Source organism: Podarcis filfolensis (genome assembly GCF_964270895.1).
Source record: "Podarcis filfolensis genome assembly, chromosome: 6".
In the NCBI taxonomy this organism is placed as follows: Eukaryota; Metazoa; Chordata; class Lepidosauria; order Squamata; family Lacertidae; genus Podarcis; species Podarcis filfolensis.
The window spans coordinates 19,444,636-19,460,499 of NC_139609.1; the positions used below are offsets into that span (position 1 = coordinate 19,444,636).

Below are 15,864 nucleotides of genomic sequence, written 5' to 3' on the forward strand. Positions count from 1 at the left end.
TGATCCATCTATCCCTAGTATGAAGCCTACCAATGTTAGGTCTTATGAGATTCCTGTCTTAGAACAATAAAAGGGGAAGGGGCAATTACTCCAACTACCAATAAAGCCACAAACACGACTTCCTTGTCCTACATCATTTCTACACAATTTTGTCTGGTCTGTAAGGCTACCTAGTGTAGATGATTGTTGCCTCTCCATATGCACTACAGCCACACTTGAAACAAATGTTTTTAATTTTAAAACTAATTATATATCTATAATATTGATGGCACACTCGGTTATTTTAAACCCTCCACATATTGTGACAAACAGATTTCCTGCAACAGGCCAAGTCATGCAAAGCAAACACGTTTTAAGTAGTGGGGAACATAAGTACAGAAGTAAAATACACCCACTGAAAAGCTGCTGGTGTCAAACAATTCTTTATTCTGCCATTGCCCATATTTAAGTGACACATTCTTTGCTACCAAAAAAAGGGTATGTGTGGACGGGTGGTGGAGGAGAAGGTGGGGGAGAATCCATCCGACCAAATGTTTGCGTGAAACCTTGCAGGAACTGGTCACATCACATGTCTTAGAAACATCTACATGCTTTGGGTTTTTGTGTATATCGCATGCACAATGGAAAACAGAAAACAATAAAGGCAGGGAAATTATGCTTTCTGATCAAAGGCAGCTCAAGACAGCTGTGGTGTCAGAGGCAGAAAATCCAAATGGCTCCTGCCCAATTCTCACCAGTGCTTAAAATGTAACGATTGACAGCACACTGCCCTGGAACGGTACCCGCAAATCTGCCACCTGAATTGGAAATATTCACTCTGCCAAATAGTAGGGCTGGCATTGCTCCTTTGGAAACTTTTCCATGGAAAGATTTAAATGGTGTATGCATAATTTGCGTGGAGTTCAGGGTCGATGTGATACACCTCGTTCAAGAGGCGTCCAATCACACTCTCCATGTTCTTATGATAGTTACTAGTGAGGTCCCGGATCTTTGCTGTGGTTTCTTCATCTATTTTTGTCGATAGGTTCCCTTGAGAGCCCATGATCTACAAAGGCAAAACAAGACATGTCCCGTGAACGAAACAGGAAGAAATGAACAAGCTTGTGCCACTTTCTTGAAAGCCAGGCCCAAAACAAGAGAAACCTCCTCCCTTAGTCTTCTGCACATACACTCAACATGGAGGAAGCGAGTTGCAGATATCTTCTCTCGCTACAAACCAAGCTATGGAAAGAAGCATCACAAATCTCTCCCAGTGCTTCCCCTTTCCATAACACGTAGTGTACAGTGATGTATGATGTTGCTTCTGCAAAGCCCAGCATGAAAGTGAGAGACCATGGGTGGAATTCAAGGTTGTGCTAGTTGGTCATTCCACCAGTAAAAGCATTTCTGTTTGCCAGAAGAAATGGTCTCCCCTCTCGCATCCCTTTATGCTGTTCTGGGGCTTCTTCCAACCAGAGAAGATTTGGGGTAGGTGCAGAGGGAGGAGAGGTGGGACCTCTGCTGCTCTAGTGGGAGTACTAGCGCACTGTGTTAGTTGAGTTCGGTCCCTTATCTCAGCCTACCAAGGTTTCACACATGAAAAGAATTGGAAGAGGGGAGGAATTTCTGGTAGACTACAAATAATGACTGGAATTCCATCCATGGTCTCTCACTTTCATGCAGAAGGAATGTCAGACATCAGGCACCCCTGAATTGAAACACCCACAATGGTTTGATGTGCATGGAAGATGTATTTAAAGTTATTACTCTAGTTCAGGGGTCAGCAAACTTTTTCAGCAGGGGGCTGGTCCACTGTCCCTCAGACCTTGTGGGGGGCCGGACTATATTTTGAAAAAAGAATAATAATGAACGAATTCCTATGCCACACAAATAACCCAGAGACGCATTTTAAATAAAAGGACACATTCTACTCATGTAAAAACACGCTGATTCCCAGACTGTCTGTGGGCTGGATTTAGAAGGCTATTGGGCCTTAGTTTGCCTACCCATGCTCTAGCTTATGTAGTGTGTCTGGAAACAAATGGAAAGTATCTTTAGCTGCAAGCATGTGAGTTGGGTCTTTGAACAGGAAGCACTGTAGGAACTGGACCTATGCATCTAAGCATCTGGGATGCATGTAACCATTCACGCATAGAGGTGAAATACACATGCTCATTGACATTCCACAGAGAGACTATCCTCAGCCAAGTAAGTGTGAGAAGCAACCCTTAATTTATCCAATCTTCCCTTGGTACTCTTGCTCACATTGGACTGCTTATGTCTGAAATCCTTTTCCCTTTGTAGCCTGTAGTGGTCAATCTCTGCTGTAGCTTCTTCTTTGGCTTGCTTCAGTCTCTTTCCCTTTCCTGGGAAAACGAAAAGGAGAGGTGATTCAGCTGGCATTACAGTACAAGTTAATATTATTTCTACATAGCCTTTCTTTCATGCCTGGAAATCTCAAGTCTGCGGCTTAGAAAGGGCACAGAGAGCACCATCCTTGTCTTCAAACACAGCGAACTTGCTGCCCGCCACCCCCTTAAGCTGAGCATTAGCCTAGAAGAAACTCTGCTGCGGGCTTGCAGAGTTTATAACCCTGCAAATAAACCTGTTAGGTTACCAACCACCCTGTGAAGAATGGATTCAATGGCTGGAGTTAAACGGGCAACACAACAGTTCTCCTACAAGTTATCTTTGCTCCCAGTGTAGAGATAAGGAATGAGATTCCCCACCCGCATTAGTTCATCAGGGCTGTTTCACAGAGCCTCCTGGTATTTCGTATCTGCATGACATGGGAGCATGTCCTCCAGCTCTCCTGCTCCTCTGCCTGGTGTGCACACGCCGACAACCCAGGGTTGCTAACTTTTGATTTCAAAAACACTGTTTCCCTTGGTGAAACTGGGATGGCTATAGGACAGGAGATGAGTCTGAGCCGCAGTAGAATCTCTGGCAGATTAGGCAAGGTGTTGTCGTGGGCTGGTTGGACAACAGAGGAGTGGTGGGAGGAACCAGCTTAGGAACCACGAAGGGAAGAAGGCTCAGAACCCAGGGAGCAGTGGTAGGGCAATGACAAGCGGTTGCAGGGAGAAGACTGGGAAGAGAAGTGTTGGATGCTGACGGGGTAACTTGGCTTAGTGAGCGGGGAGAATCTGTGGCAGAGAGAAGTCAAGAATCGGAGGCAGAAGCTGGTGAGTGAGAGGAAGGAGGCCAAGAGGTAGAGATGAGTTAGGCTGGTCAACAGTCATGGGTGTCTCCTCCCTCCTGCTATGGCAGGCTCCCCTCCCCCCTGATGCCCCAAACCAAGCAAATAATGAAACAGAAGGCACAAAAACAGGCTGCACACAGCTAGTAAAAGCTTGAAAACACAGCTCAGTATAAGCAAATCTTAAGTGAAGCTGGCTGGAGATTTGACAGGTAACTGGCTCTAAAATGGACCATTTTTAGCAGGGGGAACCAAGGAGAGCATTTAGAGAATTTGATCCTTGCAGATCACATAGTGATTCTGTCCAGTGGCACCAATCCCTTAATTGGCATTTGTCTGTGGATATAATCTCTAGTTTATGTAAATAATAAGAGTTCCAATAACGCTGGGTGAAATAGCGATAAAAGAAAGGTACTTCTACAACACTTTCTCTGTCCATTGTTAGTACTACCATTCTTTATATGATTTAATATAAACACTCCGAGAAAATTTCTGGCTGTGATAAAAATGACAGTTTCCGTGCTATTCTGCTAAGTGGTATTTTTTTTCATGTTTCCCTTCCAGGCCCAACCTCCCTCTTTTGTCACTCAAAAAGTCCAAAATGGCTTTTCATTAATTAATTTAACGTGTCTCCAGATTGTATTACACCTGATCCTGTGACTCCAGGGATGATGGGATTTGTAGTCCAATAATGTCTGGCGGAGTACAGGTTCTCAGCCTGTTGAACTGTGTGACTCTTTCATCTTGAGGTCAGCTATTGAGGCAGCGAATAGTATCTTATTTCTTTCATTTATTTAAAGGGAGGATATTATTATTATTATTATTATTATTATTATTATTATTATTATTATTAGAGTCTGCCTTTTCAACAATGTATATAAACTTCTGAGAGGAAGCACAATTGCGTCCATTGTCACTGAGCCTGTCTTCTTCCTCTGTTCTCCACCTGCTGCCTACAGGAAGGAAACTCGTATGGAGTTTACTGGGCATTTTGATTATGTGCTGACTCCATGATCAGGACCACTTTATTTACTAGCTCTCACATCAGCAACTCAAATGTTCCCAGGCTCCCTAACCAAAAAGGCACTGGGCACTGTCACAATGCGTTCCTTGGTGCAACCGTTGATGACTCCCTATCATGCTTTCAGCTTCAAATCAAACATTTCTTCTCTCTCTCCCCCCCCCCCCCAATTTCCAACAGGCACAGCCAGAGAACAGATTTTAGTTGTCGCTGATGAGAAAAGACATTATTCTGCAAGATTTGCCATATTGATTTGCAGCCAGGAGCCTTTCAGTCAACACCAACTGGATTCTATTTAATGCTGGCAGATTTCCAAGGTACTACAAAGATACAGTTCAGCCACTCGCTGAGTTGCAACATTTACATTTTATGGGGTTCCCCCCTCCCTTTTCTCAACACTTGCTAAATGCAAAGGTGGGTGGGAACATCAAAGGAGGTTTCTAGCACAAATATGCCGCCGACATGAAAGCGAAGGTAAAGTCGAGAATGGGCGGAACAAATCACGAAATGAAGGAGGGGAAAGTGACGGTCTTAGAGGTAATCTTTAGGGAACATTAAAAACAAGGCCACAATCCCATGCCCACTTACCTGCAAACAAATTCCATTGAACTCAGTAGGACTTACTTCTAAAAAGGATTGCACTGTAAATTTTGCAAAGACCCGGGTTACTACAGGACCGGCCCTACCGTTAGGCAAAATGAAGCACATGCTTCAGGCAACAGATGCTGGTGATGCAGTAACAGCATTCCCAGGCCACCATTCCTCCTGGCCTCTCCAGACATTTCACTCTGTTGCCACGTTGCCCGTCCTGAGCCCCCTAATCTGGTTTGATGCCTCAGGTGTAGTGGAAGATGCTATTCCTCCACTGGTGTCGATGTAAGGTTCAACTGGTTCTGTGTGCCGAACTGGGGTGGGGGAGACCATTGTGTCCTTTATCTGAGGCAGCAAACTATCATGGGTCAGCCTCAGGTAAGTGCCCACATTCCTGAGTGAATCGCATTTATTTGTTTACTTGGATCTGTAGGTTGAAATCTTAAAAATAAATCCTATGACTTTTTTGGAATCTGAGAGCATAGCGCTCAGGGATTCCTTTCATATTTTACTGGGGTTTTATAATTTGTTGGAAGCCACCCAAAATAGCTGGGCCAACCCAGTCAGATGCGTGGCTATCTATCTGTCTGTATCTATTATCTATCTATATATATCTATCTATCTATCTATCTATCTATCTATCTATCTATCATCTATCATCTGTCTATCAATCTATCATCTAGTAAATGGACCTCTGGCTCCCTGGTGAGAGTTAACCATTTCCATGGCCTCTTCAGCAAAGGAGGGAAATCTGTGTTATGGAAAAATATGTCCATTTCAGTTTCTCATTTTTTCAATCTGAAATTCAGTTCTCCACATTTCTACATCAGTTGCGATTTTAAAAAAAGTCTCCATGATTTATTTATTTTTGTGTAAAGTGATTTTCACCAGTATAATGTGTTGATATATGCTACTCTTTGCTAATACACACAATTATATGTACATTTTACCCCAGTATATGCAATTTTGAACACATCACTTGACTGGAGACCTGCACGGCAAACTTCAGAGAAGTGTGAATTTCAAAGGATAGCTGTGTTTCGGTTTGCATATTATTTCTGATACTGCAAATCTGTTCACCTTCGAATGAGGACTAAATCGAATTTCTTCCCCCATCCCTAGTGGAGAGTTGGGTGCTCCATCTTACTGGGTAAGATCCCTTTAATAAAAGCTATATACTGAAAGCAGGGAGGGGAGAACCCATCCATTTGCGAAAGGCAGAGACATGCCCAGGACAGGACATAATAGCCAGGAGGGAAAACTGGATTGTTTACTAATATGAAGTTTGCTTCTGTGGGCTAAAAGTGATTGACAATTCATGGCAGCCTCTTGCATTCCTCTTAACATTAGGAGTAGCACAGATTGGGGATGGCAAGAGACAGAACATGTTCTACAAATCAGCCTTTCGGTGACTTGCTGAGTTTATGACTCCTAATAATTTAGTAATATGAAGTAATATTGCTTGGTTTTTGTGGATTGGTTTTTTCCTTCAGTTTTTAGAATTCAAAACCCTTGCAGAATTGTACACATGCATGCAGGCTCCTCCAGTGTATGGCTTATGGCACAAATAGACAACGGGCTGATCTTCCAGGGTTGTTGGACTCCAACGCCCATCAGCCCCAGCCAACACAGCCAATAGTCAGTGACGATAACTGTAGTCCAACAACAACAACAACTAGAAGGCACCACATTGGCTATTCCTGGCTTATAGGATGCAGTAGATGATTGGTTCCACCCTCACAGCCACCATTTTGTACCTCGTTGGTGGATCTTGGAGTTTAAGCAAAAACACAAAGTTGATCCCATAAGTCAGTCCACTCATGGCACAGTCCTGTAGTTCATAAAAGGGGTGCAACACGACAGCAGCTAAGAGCTGTAGCAGGGTGGTTCCCACTTGCGTGGAGAGGCAAGCAAGTTCAAACCGCACAGCTTGCTTCACACAGGATGTGATTTTAAGGTGCAGCGCTGCACACATATCTTTGTAATGTATCAGCTTAGAGGAGCAAGTCGCAGGTGGATGTTGAGAGCTGTTGTTGTGGCTGAAGACAGTGAGCTATGAAGTCACCAGTTTGAATCTCACCTCAGCCCAAAGGATGTAAAGAAAGCCACTATTTTCTCAGTCACAGCTCACAGGGCTACTCTAAGGACTGCTCAGATAGTGTATCTTTTCGTTGAAAATGTGACATGTGTCATTGAAAGTCTACTCAATATTGATCCAGAGTAGAACTCAAACGTATAGTTAGCAGAATAAAAACTTAAACATGTTGCCGGATTCCCCTCAAAATAGACCAGAGGCAATTAATATTTCTTCCAGCAGAGCTCTACTGCTGCTGAAGGCAAATGAGCATAATGGTCACAAATCCGATACATTCAGGATTGGCCCTGTCCACAAGAAATCCAGTTTCAAGCTGACTTAACTTAAACTTACAATAACTTATAATAAGTCTAAAACTTATTTTAGACTTGCAACATGTAAATCTTGTCATGCTGTAAGCCGCCTTGACCATTGTTTTTAACTGTGGAAAGGCGGCATACAAATAAAAAATGAAATGAAATGAAACTTAACACTATATACAGAACGCCGCACCAGAAGGAAAAGAGATAGGAAGAGAAAGTGAAACCCAGGCTCCTTCTGGCCTTATTTTTATAGTAAGCATGATCTTGATGGAAAGAGATAACAGAACCAGTTTAAACCAGCTGTACCCAGCTTCTCTGAAGGAATAACCCAAACATCAGGAACCTTCTGCTTGTTTCCCTCACACAGAGAAGCTTCTAGAAGCTTCCAGAACTCTCCTGAATCAGTTAGAACAGGAAAGATCTCTACACATCAGATCAATACTTTCTGCACTAAGAAATGCAAACTGACGACATGAATTAAGTAGTGTATAATTAAAATGAGGCCCATGTGCACCCACTCACATTCATCCCTTTTTTCCTGCAACTTTTATTTGCCTCCCCCTGTCGGAATTCAGGCTGTAAGCTCCTTAGGGTTTAGGGTGGCCAGTTGCATATCGCTTGCAACAGGGATGCCAACTTGAATAAAATATGGGGGGGGGGGCAGGTAAGCCCCATCCCTAATGATCACATGATGCGATGCACACACACCATTTGAATGGCAGTGCCCATCAACTTAGAAGGGATGGTCTCCTCAAATATTTTAGGGGGTGGGTGGGCAAAGGGACCTTGGCTCGTAGGAGTTGGCTCCCATGACTTGCATATTGCATTTCATTCCTCTGGAAAGTAGGAGACGTGGCCATCCTGTCAGGGGGAAGGAGGGCCTTCATTTTCTTGGTGCTATTTTTGTTTCTTCCTTTGCATTTGACGGGCATTTTTTTGTTGTTGCAGTTGTGCAGTCGATGTACAGATGTACACGTGTACATTGTATATGTACACACGCAGAACTGCAACAACAACAAAATGCCCGTCAAATGCAAAGGAAGAAACAAAAATAGCACCACGGAAAGAGCACAAAGAAGAAATAGAAAGCAAAACTTACTGGGGTGGTGGTGGGGGAGATCGGGTCTACAGTAGTGACTCACCCTGAAAGTGCTATGCGACTTTTTATCACCTCACTAGAAGTAAAATTTTCCATGTTATGGAAACCGAAAAGATAACAAAAGTCGGTACAGTTACAGATAGGTAGCCGTGTTGGTCTGCCATAGTCAAAACAAAAAAAAAATTTTTCCTTCCAGTAGCACCTTAAAGACCAACTAAGTTAGTTCTTGGTATGAGCTTTCGTGTGCATGCACACTTCTTCAGATACACTGAAAGTCGGTACAGCTATCAAAAAGTCTCTCTCACACAAAAGGAGGATGAGGAGAGCATGAGGGAAAGAATCAAACTCAAGGCACCTATTCTTAAAATCACAAAGCTCCTTTAAGTACAAGCTTGGATGGAAAGACCAATGGAGCTGGTCTCTCACAGCGGAGGCAGCCATGTGGACCTTGCTTCCTGTCTTCTCCTTGTGCTACCCATGAGCTCTATATATGCTATTGGGAACACTGCAAACAGCTAATTATAAAAGAATTCCTATTCCACCGTCTCATAAAATACCAGGGCAGCATACAACAATAAAACATGAAAAGTAAACCATTAAAAATAGAACAAAATAACCATCAAAATGACTGGCTACTCATGAAGATTTTAAACAGTGACATAGACCTGTGAGCTTAAAAATGTCATCAAGAAATGCCTGAGAGTGATTGAGGCTAGCTAGGCTTTTAATACAGGGGACAACTGTCTGCACTCCTCCGGACAATATCAGTGATCAGGCTTGGATATAAAGGCTTGCTTGGGCAGATTAAGTCTTGTGGTATCTTAAAGACTAAATAATAATAATGGTATAATTTTTGCAGACTACAAGGAATACTATGGGCCTCTGGTGTTTCAGAGATTCCAGCAAAACACAAGTGGTTTACAAAGATCAGTAACCAATAATAAAACCTCAGTGTTTTAAAATCACCCATCTATTTTCCTCATCCATGTGACCATCGTTGCTTTGCACAGAAGTCCAACACAAACCTTAACATGCAACGCCTGTTCACATTATACTTTATCAAAGACTCTACTTCGTTCACACAGAACACTACAAATCACTTCATGCTCCCAAACCTCCAAACTTTCGCCCCATGTATTAATTACTTTGTTTGTGGGGCGGAGTAGCTGGCGGGGAGAGATACCTCAGATAAACAAGGCTATACTATATTAATTACTAATGAATAACGTTTCCTTTGACCTGACTGACCACTGTCACTGGGCCTGGGCAAACTGCAAAGATTCCATGGACTGGGAAATAAGAAATTATACTAAAGGGAAGGGAGAAAAGAGCAGCTCATTAGGACGAAGGGATTCCTTTCTCCATGTGCTGAAACAATTCACTCTTCAAGGGTGTGATATGATAGCCATGTTCAAATATATAAAAGGATGTCACATAGAGGAGGGAGAAAGGTTGAAGATCTCCAGGTTGATGGACTATATGGAATTGACGGAAAGGACTGGCAGAATCCGAAACCAGGGAGAGGAGATGGTGGAAGAAGATTGGAGAATTTAAAGTTTATATATAGAAATACTGTAAAATTAATGAGTGACAGAAAAATGGTGGAAAGAAATTTTATGGCCTTAGCAGAAATGTTATAAGGAGTTAAGCATATATAAGTATTTTAGCTTTAATGAAAAATAAGGTTAAAAAATATGTTAAGATATTTATAATATGATAGAAAATAGAGAAAGATGGAAAGGATTTGCTGAAACAAGGGAATGAAAGATAGAGCATGGAAAAGGTGTGATGTATGTTTTTAAATGGTTTTTGTTTTGTTTTGTTTAGGGTCAGGGTGGGTTAGGGTTTTGTTTAGTTTAGTTTAATGTGTTTAGTTTAATGTGTTTAGGTTGTGTTTTGTATTGTTTATATATTGTATTGTATTGTTTCTTTTCTTTTTTTGTTTTTTCTCTCTTGTCTTTTTTCTTTTTCTTTTCCTTTTCTGTAATCTTTAAAAGTAATAAATATTTTTTTTTTTAAAAAAAGAGAGTCTGCGCATGTGGGAGCAGCAAAACCCGGAAGTAACATGCTCCGTTACTTCCGAGTTGCAGCGGAGCGCAACCTGAAAGCGCTCAACCTGAAGCACATTCAACCCGAGGTATGACTGTACTGTATTTTAATATTTTGTTGGAAGCCACCCAGTGGCTGGGGAAGCCCAGCCAGATGGGCGGGTATAAATAATAAATTATTATTATTAAATTATTATTCGAGCCCACCCAAGGACAGTTGTGGGCAGGAGTCCTGCATTGCAGGGGGTTGGATTACATGACCCTCAGGGACCCTTCCAACTCTACAATTCTATGATAGTAAAGGTAAAGGGACCCCTGACCATTAGGTCCAGTCGTGACCGACTCTGGGGTTGCAGTGCTCATCTCGCTTTATTGGCCGAGGGATCCGGCGTACAGCTTCCAGTTCATGTGGCCAGCATGACTAAGCCACTTCTGGTGAACCAGAGCAGCGCACGGAAACGCCGTTTACCTTCCCGCCGGAGCGGTACCTATTTATCTACTTGCACTTTTTGGTGTGCTTTCGAACTGCTAGGTTGGCAGGAGCAGGGACCGAGCAACGGGAGCTCACCCCGTCACAGGGATTCGAACCGCTGACCTTCTGATTGGCAAGTCCTAGGCTCTGTGGTTTAACCCACAGCGCCACCCGCGTCACTGAAAGGGGAAGAAACCAGGCTAGCTCATCTATCTGCACATTTTGCTTCCTAAGTTTCTTAATAGGAGGCTCCTTAACTTATGGTTGCTTTTTTAAAAGGAAAGCTCAGAGTCTTGCCCCCTGTGGAGGCAGGGCCCTGGTGTAACTGCTCCAGGTGCACCATTGATAATCTGGAATTGGCTCAGGTGCTCCTTAAGATATCCCGTTCCCAAGCTGTTTTGGCGGAGATCAGTTCCTGATCAAATGGAGAATGTATATGTGCACACGGTTTATATAAACAGCAGATTTAGGATCAATGCTTGGAGGCTGGCACAATTGCCTCCCACCCATGTCAACTCTATGTACAACTGATGTTTAAAAGCCATCTAATATGACATGGGAGCACAAAGGAGGCGCAAGAAGAGCAGCAGAGACCCAAATCCCCTAATGAGAGCACGCTCTTATGCGTTTTGGTTCGCTGATCAGCTCGCTGTGGATGCTGTGATCTTGGTGAACTCGTAAATGGGAAAGCACAATCTCTCGGCAGCATATATTGATTCCAAGACAGCCTTTGATTCCCCGCAGCCTTCTTGGCTGCTTCAAATACTTAGAGGGTACAAAGTGAATCCTGCTAGTACAATAGTCCAGCTATTGATGAAAGGGAACGTAAATATTGCCACAGGATTGCTACCAGATTACTGGGGGTGAAACTGTTGCCGCTGCAGCTTCAAGGTGACCTCAGGGAAAAGCCCCCAAGAGCCTCACACACACTCCGCGCAGCTCTTTAAAGGAAGTGTGGCTCTTGGGGGCTTTTCTGGGACATGGGGGAAGGGACAAAGCTGTGCACCTCCTGGAAAAGCCAGGGATAGCCCCGCGAAGCCTTTGCAGGGCATGGGGGTGAAGGCTTCCTGTGCCCTGCAGAGGCTTCGCGCAGCTAAGCCAGAAGCTAGAACAGCTAGAGGGAACACTGCGCAGCACTCCCTCTAGCTGTTCTAGCTTCTGGGATAGCCGCGCAGCCTGCATTCACTCCATAAGTTGCACACACAGTTCCCCTTACTTTTTAGGAGGGGAAAAAGGGCGTCTTAGAGAGCAAACAATACGGTACAACACAGAAACTAAGGAGGAGGGCGCTGACAGCCAGGGCCGTTTCTCTGGACCGGATGTAAATAAAAAGAGAGGCAGGTGGTGCTGGCTGAGTTGAGACTGAAGTTAGCAGGATACTGCCCCATCTGCCAAAACGGATCACTTTCCTTTTTATGTGTGCATGTATGCATGTGGATATATGTGCATTAAAAAGTTATTTTGTATCATTATACCACAATTTCTCCCATGCACTTATCTCAATATTATTACCAATACCCACTGCCCAATGTATCATTGAAGATTTCACTTGTTCATTTTTTGTTCCCCATTCCAACAGCATCTTATATATTTTCGACAACACATTAAAATTGCCTTCTAGCAGGTTTATCTCTTATTGGGAGGTTTGACTTCCAAAGCCCAATTTTTTATCTGTTTTAAAGACTTCATCCTCTTAGCCAGGGGTCAGCAAACTTCTTCAGCAGGGGGCCGGTCCACTGTCCCTCAGACCTTGTGGGGGGGCCGGACTATATTTTTTTGGGGGGGTAATGAACGAATTCCTATGCCCCACAAATAATCCAGAGATGCATTTTAAATAAAAGGACACATTCTACTCATGTAGAATGAGTAGGCCGTGGGCCGGATTTAGAAGGCAATTGGGCTGGATATGACCCCTGGGCCTTAGTTTGCCTACCCATGCTCTTAGCCTTCCAATGATTGAAAATATGCATACCCTCTAACATTTATCTGATGAAAATAGTGACATCCTATTCTATTTTTTTTTTATTATTATTATTATTATTATTATTATTATTAGACTATACTATACTACACTACAACTATATTATAATACTATTTAAACCCCACCCATCTGACTGGGTTGCCCCAGCCACTCTGGACGGCTTCCAAAATAAAAATAATAATCAAACATTAAACATTATAAAACTTCCCTATACAGGGTTGCCTTCAGATGTCTTCTAAAGGTTGTATAGTTAGTTACTTACCTCCTTGGCTCGGGAGTCACATATCTCCATACCCTCCAACATTACTCCAATGAAAACAGGGACGTCCTAAGGAAAAGCGGGGCATTCCGGGATCAAACCAGAAACCGAGATGGCTTCTGTAAATCTGGGACTGTCCCTGGAAAACAGGGACTCTTGGAGGGTCTGAAATATGTTAGAGCTGGAGTACAGCTTCTCCTCCTTCCAGCCGCACTCAATCATCCTGCCTCTGATATTGGAATTCTCCCCTGTATCCAGAGGAAAGCCATTCTGTTATCTGAGCCCAGCTCACTGAAATCACCTCACACACAATGCTGTTTCTTGTCTACAAGAATCTTATGAGAAATGGCAGCCTTTCATTTCTGTATCTGTTCCACTGGTGTAACTCTCAGGGTTTCTTGGCGAATATCAGGAGGGTGGAAGCACTGTAAGAAGGATCAGACTCAGACCCTAACAAAGCCACATTTGATGAATGCTTAGTTTTTAGACTCGAGGCAATTGCGCACCCCCACCCTGTTTTTCTCTGGCTTGCCACGCCACATTGGATTGCATGAGGTTGCAGCGCCCATGTGAAGCTGTATTGGAAGTGACACGTAGCAATGGAACTCCTCTGGGCACGGCACAGCGATGAAGATGACGCTTGGAAAAACTAGTCTTGTCCGTGGTTCTGCGACTTGAGACGACTCTGGATGGAACTGACTGATCCAGCGGTAAATTATCCGCTCGGTGGGCAGCGCAGTCCCATGTCAGTACCTGCCTCTCTGTGAGTAGATTTAAGCTGCGGGGAACACCAAACGAAAGGAAAACCTTTGGAGGCCTTGAGTCGATTTACGGGCATTTGTCTTGCTGACTCTGCTTATTGCAGGATTCAAAGAGAGATCAAGTGTGATTATACAAAGCCTCGCCAGTGCAGAAACAATCTGGCAAGGAACCATGTGGATTTATTGAATATCGTTTCAACTTCTGGGATGCCCATTCTTCTGCCTACCCCATGTTATTTAATTGCAGTTGCCAGACTCTATATGTTAGGGTGATCTCTCGCATTATGTACAGATGGGCACAAACTATTTTAAAGAGTTATTCCACCCTCCCCCCCTCTGCAAAGAGCCCGAAGTGCATGTTTTCCCAGGGTTAACATTCATTGAATATGACTGAGCTTCTATGTGCTCAGCAACTGTGCCGAAGCCTCCAGCAGCCGCTGGCCTGGAAGTTGGGCTGACTCACTGCAAATGCTTCATGATGCCTGAAATCAAACATTTTGATTCAGGCTCATGCTATCTATCAAAGCTCAATATGAGGGCAGTGTGTTCTTATTGGACATAGACGTTTTGCTACGTGGTAATGCGGCATAACACAAGCTGGCTGCTGTGGGGCCATGGCAAGCTGTAGAATCGGAGAGAATATGCTATCTTTTCCCTTGAGATTTAAAAGCTTCTGGTTTCAGAGAAGGAAGTAAGATAACCAGAGTCACACCAAGGAATGGGAACAGAAGGAGGTGGATGTGAATATTATCATGACATAAAGCTATTCATCATTCATACAATCAGTGGAAACACGCCTCAGACTTAATATAGGAGACAAATTTTCAGAGTGCATTTCATGGGCCTAGAAGAGACACTATTATGGGCAATGGCATAGCATGCATTGGGAGCCCCCGGGGCAAGGCAAGGATTGCATCCCCTAACCTCCTTGCGGTCATTCGCTGTGCCCCTGTGGTGGTTGCTCCTCACGGAGGTCACCTGCTGGTTGCCGCATTTGCCCACTCAGCTTGGTGAGCTCCCAGTGAAAGCAGCACCTGGCACTCCTTAGTTGGCCTAGTGGCATCCCAGCAGTGCTGTAGCCACAGCAGGCCTAGGATTAGTCCTGGCTCTGCTTGGTGGGCATCCTTTCTCTGTGAGGAGAAGAAGGCGCTGCCACAGCCCCAAAGGCCTGGCCCAGGAGCAACTCACATCTTTGGAAGGTGGCCGTCACGTGGCCTCGGTGAGGGAATCCATCATGGGGGCACTGGGTTGCGCCCCCTCAGCATTCTGCCCCGGGGCCACAGCACCCCTTCCCCCACGCTACACCACTGATTATGGGAAATGCCTTTTGCACATGGTGCAAAGATTCATGGTTTGCCGAAAGAGACAAGTGCTTTATGTGCTGTAACATCACATCTAATCTAGGCCTTAAGTCTTTGACCATTTTGATGGGGCCTCAGTATGTGACCTCTTAAAACACCTCAAAAATATTAAGAGAAATAAGTCATTTCGACATTGTCTAATAAACTACTGAAGCAGCGCTGGGCACTCTCAGCTGTAGTCTCATGACATTGCTTCCGTTTTTAACCCTGCAAAATGAAAAAAGGTGTGCTTGACGCACGGTGTGTATATTACGAAGTTCTGGATGTCATGCTAGCACGGCAGCCTCTAAGGTTTCCCACACGGCCATTGGTCCAGTCACACCAGCGACCTGCTGTTTCTTATTTCACTGAATTTGGACACTGTGAGTAAATTGGCAGCGGCACTGCAGCGCTGTGGATGGATTCAACCACTGTCTCTCTCTGGCTTGGGCTGTGTTACACCTGATTGCGTCTCATGACAGGACCTAGATCTAAACCTGCTGTTTTACACAAGGCAAAGCGAAAATTAATGAAAGGTTTGGATCACATTAACCTTTTCTTTTACGCACTAAGCGGCACAAACAAGGGCCTGTTGTTTGGTCACTCAAGGACACAGCTGACATCAAGGGTCGGGATATAGCAGACGTTTGATTCATACCAGATGTGTAGATCTCATCACACAAGAGGTGGTGGCAGAGATATGAATTTAGGTTCAGT

The 15,864-nt window shown here is 44.0% G+C and overlaps 1 protein-coding gene across 2 annotated transcripts in view; it reads right to left on the reverse strand.

The window, feature by feature from the left end:
* Positions 1-403: 403 nt before the first annotated feature.
* ATP6V1G3 (ATPase H+ transporting V1 subunit G3) overlaps positions 404-15,864 on the reverse strand; it is a 32,936-nt gene continuing 17,475 nt past the window's right edge. For both annotated transcript variants that reach the window (XM_083620368.1, XM_083620367.1), the window contains 2 exons: positions 2,245-2,345; positions 404-1,045 (listed from right to left, as the gene is read on the reverse strand). In XM_083620368.1, the coding sequence (XP_083476494.1) occupies positions 872-1,045; positions 2,245-2,345 (275 nt within the window). In that variant the 3' untranslated portion in view covers positions 404-871. The remainder of the gene's footprint in view (positions 1,046-2,244; positions 2,346-15,864) is intronic.